The sequence below is a fragment of the Desmodus rotundus genome, chromosome 3 (assembly GCF_022682495.2).
Source record: "Desmodus rotundus isolate HL8 chromosome 3, HLdesRot8A.1, whole genome shotgun sequence".
Classification (NCBI taxonomy): Eukaryota; Metazoa; Chordata; class Mammalia; order Chiroptera; family Phyllostomidae; genus Desmodus; species Desmodus rotundus.
This window is the reverse complement of record NC_071389.1, coordinates 7,138,681-7,145,453: the sequence shown is the minus strand read 5'-3', so window position 1 is coordinate 7,145,453 and position 6,773 is coordinate 7,138,681. Positions and strand designations below refer to the sequence as shown.

At 53.6% G+C, this 6,773-nt stretch overlaps 1 protein-coding gene across 8 annotated transcripts in view; it reads right to left on the bottom strand.

Moving 5' to 3' along the window:
• Positions 1 to 2,065: 2,065 nt before the first annotated feature.
• VPS13D (vacuolar protein sorting 13 homolog D) overlaps positions 2,066 to 6,773 on the bottom strand; it is a 229,060-nt gene continuing 224,352 nt past the window's right edge. For 7 of the 8 annotated variants that reach the window (XM_053920028.1, XM_071220837.1, XM_053920032.1 and 4 more), the window contains 2 exons: positions 6,264 to 6,504; positions 2,066 to 4,987 (listed from right to left, as the gene is read on the bottom strand). In XM_053920028.1, the coding sequence (XP_053776003.1) occupies positions 4,856 to 4,987; positions 6,264 to 6,504 (373 nt within the window). In that variant the 3' untranslated portion in view covers positions 2,066 to 4,855. Of the gene's footprint in view, positions 4,988 to 6,261; positions 6,505 to 6,773 lie in introns of those variants that run through there. The other variant, XM_071220839.1, reaches the window with a different exon arrangement.

Below are 6,773 nucleotides of genomic sequence, written 5' to 3'. Positions count from 1 at the left end.
AACCAAGGGAAAGCCCACCAGTAAGGAAAGCTGAGTCAATTTCAGAGCCTTCGCATCAATAATTATGCAGCTTGAAGGCAGGTCTGCCAACCTGAATGTAACACTCAGAAGTTGCAAGTATGTAGGATTCCAATTTTATGAACACAGATGTCAGGAACTACCACAGGTGAATACATGTGTGTATGCACACGCCTGAATACAATGACAGGAGTGTAGTGAGAACACGGGCCGTACTCGAGGGTAATTACTAATCCTGAGGGGGCGTACAGAGGGGGTGGCACTGGGGGGAGCGCGAGAGGGGAAAATACAGCAATAGCTGCCCTCACACGACAGAACGTATGTGAAATTCTAATTTTGTTTTGCGCTTGTATAAAGAACTCAAAAACGACTTTTTACGTTTCAGTAGGATTCTTCCGCGGCCAGTGATTTTTTTCTTGCACCTCAGGACCAGGTCCTTCCAGAGGGTCGGCACCTTGGGAGGTGGCAGCTGAGCTGGTGCAGGAAGGCAGCTGTCACCGAACACCCCTGCTGTGTCATCAGTCTCTCCATTCCCTGGGTGCTTGGACAGCAAGTCTTCCAACACTGGCCCCGCTCCCCGGGAGCCCTGAAATAGTCTAGTGTGTTCTCTCTCACTTGGGGGTGTTAGCTGCACCTCCCAGTACCCCCTCCCCCCTTACAAAGGGTCTGTCTTTAGATGCTGTGCTTTGGTTTGGAAAGTGCAGCCCCCCTTCCCTAAGCTCTTGGACTTCTGTTGGACATTTGGTTCTGACTGGCTCTTGCTGAGTTCCAGTGGGCAGTGGTGGGTGGGGTGTTTGAATAGGCATGGGGGCACATTCCCGGATGACATCCAATCCTTTGCCTATTCCATGCTGAATGGCTTAGAAAAGCACTCCTGGGCTGCCTGCTCACACTTTAAATTCACGATCACCATCCTCAAACAGGCCCTTCATGCTCCTGGTCTGCTCACTGACTGCGGTACACGCTCTCCTCTCTCCCCCAATCTGCCCACCTCTCACCGGGCTCTCTGCTGATCTCCGAGGAAACAGAAGCAACCAAAAGAGAACCGCCTGACCCTCCGTATCTACCCGCCTTCCCAGCCAGCTGGTTTTCCTTCTCTCTTTTTACCTCCCTCCTTCATTATGACTCTTCTCTCTTGAAGCGCCAGCCATTTCTCTCCCTCCGTGGATGGCCAGAGAGCTCAGAGAACTGTCAGCATCATTTCTCAACTTCTCTCCTCCCATTTTTGTCCTGAAAGGACTCTGATCGCGTTCACCCTCCCCGCTCCATGGAAACCGCCCTCAGGAAGGTCTCCGGTGAGCTCGAGGTGGTAAGTCCAGCATTAACTGCCGGTTCTCACCCGACTTGAGCTGTCGGAGGCGCTGGCTTGTTAACTCCCCTGCTCTTTGTAACCATTCTGGACTCGGCTTCCAGGACCCACTCCTGGCTTCACGCCCACGACTGGGGACAGCCCTGCTCAGTCCCCATCCCTGTTCCTCTGCATCTGCCTAAACTCTATAAATGCTGGGGAGCCCCAGGGCTCACGTCTGGGGCCTCTTCTCTCCGCTGCCCCCACTCAGTCCTTTGGGGCGTTTATCCTGGCTCCACTTGTCACTTGCGTGCTGCTAAGTCCACATCGGGCGCCTCTGGCCTAGCCTTGAATTCCAGACGCCAGCAGCCAACTGCCTTCTTGACATCTCCAGTGGGTAACAAGTAGGCACCTTGAACTTAACATGTGCCAAGTGAGCTCCAAACCCGCTCCTCCTGGAGTCTCCCCTCCTCAGGAAATGACAGCTTCCCTCCTGCCAGGGCCTAGACCAGCAGCCTCGGAGCGGTGGGGTGGGGAGCAGACGGCACAGCACCCGGGCCCTGGAGAACGGACAGAGTTGCTGGCTCTCGTACACTTTTAAGGACAGTCCCCGCGGCAGGACCGGCCCGAGGACTGTGCTTCCACGGGGCGAGGGGAGAGGGGGCACATCACTGCAAACGTTGTGACAGGCCTGCATTTGTCACTGAGGACGGTTCTGCGATCACTGGAACACCAAGAAACCAGAAGAAAACACATGTCTAGGAAGTCAACAAAGCCTTTTATTCCACAGGAAGTTACGACCCTGACATGAGAAGCAGGTTAAAGAGTCAGAACAGATCGGTGGTTGTAACAGTGTTTACACAGTGGAGAACCAGATATTTTGTTTTGAGAATTTTATTAAGCAGCTACTATGGTATTTTGAGGCACAGATGATGCTTAAAAACGAAGTAGCCCTGGAACCTTCTGCACGTTGAGGTGAGCACACGCCACCGGGGCAGGTGAGCACAGCCACTGTGCCCTGCAGGGCGTGGTGGCCAGGCCCTGGGGCGGGGTGCTGACCTCTTTCTGGTGGGCAGAGGAAGCAGTGGCTGTGGTTAGGCAGTGACATGGGGCTGGCCAACTGCTGGGTCAGGAAATTAGGATGGCTTTTGATTTCTCCTGATCCAATTTCCCCTTATTCAGTCGATTTCACTGTTCTCCAAGAGGAACTGTGTGCTTGAGGCAGCACAAGAGCGAGTGGAAGTTATTGTAACAAAGTCTCAGCCATCACGGGCTAAATACCAGTCTAAGAAGAGACGGGGCATTCGCAGAGCCAGGGCCAGAGCCTGCCTCCTACAAAGCTTCGGGTTTTCTTCCCAGCAAACCAGGAGACTCTGCTCAGAGCCCCTGAAACCTTATCGCCAGGCCTGGCATGAGGGTGGGGAGGGCAGAGGGGCTGGAGGGGCTCTCGGGTGGCATCTGCCCGCCCCCAGCCCCACCCCATTTTCACATTCTAAGGCGCAAATGTCAGAGAGGAGTTGTGCAATCAGAGGAGGTGGACAACTATTTCAGGAGCTGATTAAAATTAGAAAGGAGAGGGAGGAGGGCCTCCGCACACCTCTCTGCAGGCCGGGAGGGCCGTCCGTCTGCAGCCGGCTTTCTGCTTCCAGAGCCCAGAGCACCCACTGCTGCTGAGCTCCTTAATTCAGTGCTGAAATCCAGGCGACTTCATTCCAGAATGTGACGGAGGGCTTGCTGACGCAAAGGGCCGGCCATTCTGAGAGGCTCATCTGTACGAGGGCCTGATCGATCGCAGGCAGGGACTACTGATGGCGAAACTGTGGGCACACGTGTGGGGCGCGGGGAGGCGGGCTGCTGAAGGGCGGACCTGCGGTGCGAGTGGACGCCATCCTGACTGCCCAGGGGCCAGCCCAAACAAACACGAACAGCCCCGACCCTTCAAAGCCAGGCTTCCATTTGCAGTCCACGAAATTAGAGTTCAGTGAAGACTAGACCTTGCAGTTCAAGACAATCCTTGAAACACTACTTAGCTAAAGCACTTGAACTTACAAGCTCCCTTCCTGCTTCTTTGAAAACAACCCCTCCCCCAACACACACACACACACACACACACACACACACGGGGAGGGGGAGGGAGAGAGACAGAGGAAGGCCAGCTTCACTTGTGTCTTGGAAAGGTCCGGGTCACGAGTTATAAACACCGGAGTCCTCTGCACATCCACTGGTCCTCTGGGTTGCTTCAGGTCTGGGCTACACGTGATAAGGCTGTAGAAACTGATTAGCTTTATGAAAATGAAAAATTTAAAATCACGAGGCTAGTCATTCATTCAAGAGCCCCCACCCCCATCCCCCAACTTGTTCCTTACAGAAAAGGGAGAAACCAAACAAGAGCCAGGGAGGAGTGGGCACTCACACCAGCCTTGTTAGTGGTTGGAATTTAAAACCAAGGACGAGAGATGCTTTGGCCAAATCTTGGTACCATGAAAAACTTACCAAAACAGCCTAGCTTTTTAACACTCAAATTTCACTGCCTTGCTAAGCCTCTCCCTCTCCCGCTCCCCCCCCCCGCATCACCGTGGGGGTCCCCAGCACTGTGGAGCGGGATGCCTGCTCCAGGCTTTACTGAAGACTCCCAGGACTTTCTCTGCGGATGCAGAGCACCCTTACTGCGAATTTTGATAAATCTGTGGAATTCTAATTAGTTAACATGAAGACTTCTATGGGACTTTTTCCCCCTTCTAAATCAACAGAGCCTACCCATGTTTCAAACTGACCCTCTCTGATGATAGCCCAGGAAAAAGTTTTAGGTTGGCAAGACTAGTCAGGAGAAAGCCAAGGAGATAGGCAGATAAAAAAACAATTAGTGATAATCTAACAGCTACCTTTAAAATGGGGGTGGGGGGAGAAATAAATCACAGCTGGCTTTCTGGAGCCACTCCCCTGCCTCTTTGAGGGCCAGCTCCCGCCTGCCCCTGGCCCATCCCAGCACCTCGGGTTCCCAGGGTGGGTGGCTGAGCCCCGCCCACCCCACCACAGTCAGGCCACTTTGCTGTGAGTTCTCTAGTTTCCAACCTCATATTCGTCAACTTTCAAGAGTGCCTTTTATAGAGAATACCCTGAATTAGCCGTGTAGAATTAGTGCAATAGAATATCCAATATAATTTTATATTACTTTACAGTTAACAAGCCTTCACACACATCACAGGCCCTGTTTGGAAACGCGCCTATGTATTTACACACACACAGTTGTACATATATACATGTTCACAAGCTGCAGGGCAACCCCAAAATTACATTCATCTCAGGACACTCTCTTTGCTACGTTATTCAAACAGTATCTTTTAAAAATTACTTCCCCATAATCTCCAGGAACTCCACCCCCCAAATTCATACGGTTGGTTCCCATTGACATCCCCCCATTAGCATTTGCTCCACCTCGCACTTGGTATCGCCCCCCAGCCGGTGCTCTGGTGTGGCCTCTAACCGAGCCTCCTGATTGGTGGGGGTGGGGACGGAGCACCTCTTCCAGCGCTGGGATGCTGGGATTCCTCAGGAGTCCAGCTCCAGCTGCTCCTCATTTTCACTGAGTCTTAACATCAGCTGCTGTTCATAGTACAGGCTCTTTGCATAGTTTATTTCTTGTGATAACTTGATAGCGAGGACCTCCGATTTCACGTGGACCTGGAAGACAGAAGGGAATGAATGAGTGACCTGCCCTGGAGGGGAGCACCCAATCACAGGACCCAGCTGTAGAGACCAGGACGGGTGCACCTTTAGGAAATAGTCTCCAGGGCCCTACTCCTGGAGTGGGTGCTAATTAGTGGATGCTAATTCGAGGTCTGGGCTGGGGGTGTGGGGTTGTTCCTGGAACCTGTGTCTTTAACAAGTTCCCCAGGTGACCGTGGAGCCAACTACAATCGCTGGCGCTGGGACTCCTGTGCAGGCTAAGAGAAGTAATAAAGGCCTGTACCTTTGGGATTCATTCCAAAGTCTGGTGACGGTCAAAGAGGGGAAGAACCAGCACCCAACACCTCGAGGTCTGTCTCATCTCAGCTGCTCACTTGCCTTAAAAGGGGCCAAAATGCAGGTGGGCCAGGCTCCCCACCAGGAAAAGGAGCTTGTGGAAATAACTCATACTTCTGGGTGTTAACTCTACTTTAATCTCCCAGCCCTGACTTTGGCCAGCGACCCCAGGGGAGCCCATACGAGCCGAGCCCAACCCCAGTGCACTCCTGCGCAGGGAGAAGGTCAAAGGAAAGCGACCCAATAAAGTTGGTTGCTGTTTCTGATCCACACAAAGACCCCGAGATAAGCAAGGCCATTTGGAATGACAGTCGCTGTCACCTGCAGGCCTGGCAACCCTACCATGCCAGGCAAGAAAGGAGCAGGACTAGCCCTGGGGTTTCAGGAAAAGATGCCACGTCAGAACAGGCCAAGCCGGCGTTTCCCCACACGTGCTCCTGCCAAGCCAACTGTCCCTCCACATGGAGACAGCTCCTTTCAGTGGTGGCCACATAACCTTGACCAAGTCACCGGCTGTCAACAAGCCTCTTTACCAGCCAAGTGGGGACAGTGATAGTCCAGCATCAAATGATCCGTAAGAAGTACTTAGTGTCCAGCCTGGCACACAGTAACCCCTTAATGGATGCTGGTTATTAATAGTAACATTATTATGTAAAGTCCCGCCATGACAGTCTCCCAACCTTTAGAGGTAAAGTATGCATTTTATTTAGAAATATTTACCGAGCACTTTTTCTGGGTAAGGGCCTCTGCTAGATATTGCTGCTTTGCACAGACAGAAAGGAGTCAGTCCCAGGCTGTCACGCAGGAGACAGCAGCGAAGCCGGTGCATGCAGACGCCCTCCCAGACTCACGTGTCCGGGCCCCTTCTGTGTCCTACTCTCTGAAAGCACCCGGTGTGGGGTGGGAGGGCGGGGGGGACCCTGTGCGCACTCACCATAGGCTTCTGGTGGGAGGGGCCGGGGATGGACACCCCACTGCTCGTGTTCCCTGCTTTCTTGGTCACCTGCACATACACCTTCCCATGGTCTCTGGAGACGAGACAGTGGTAGAGGTCGTCGTACTTGACTTCCAGGAAAATGGCCTCCCGGTCTACATAGTCTCCACTTTTCAGGAAGTAGACAGCCTTGGAGGAGATGAGCACGCAGTAGCTATCGATGTTCTCCACGGCGATGAAGCTGTGAAGCAGAGGGGCAGTCAGACAGGTGCACACAACTCTCCCGTGACAGGCCAGTGGGGGGGCGGGGGCCCAGGGGCGCCCCGGTGTCCAAAGGCTTGGCCTCTACTCCCGGCTCCCTCCCTCCACCTTGAGCCCATGGAGCGATAGATAGATCACCCTGGGCCTGTTTGCTGGTTTATAAAGCAGGGACAGAAGGGGGGGCTGGCACCGAGGCCCCTCCCATGGGGAGCTGGAGCCATGCAAGTGCGGGGCGTCTCCAGCCGGGCG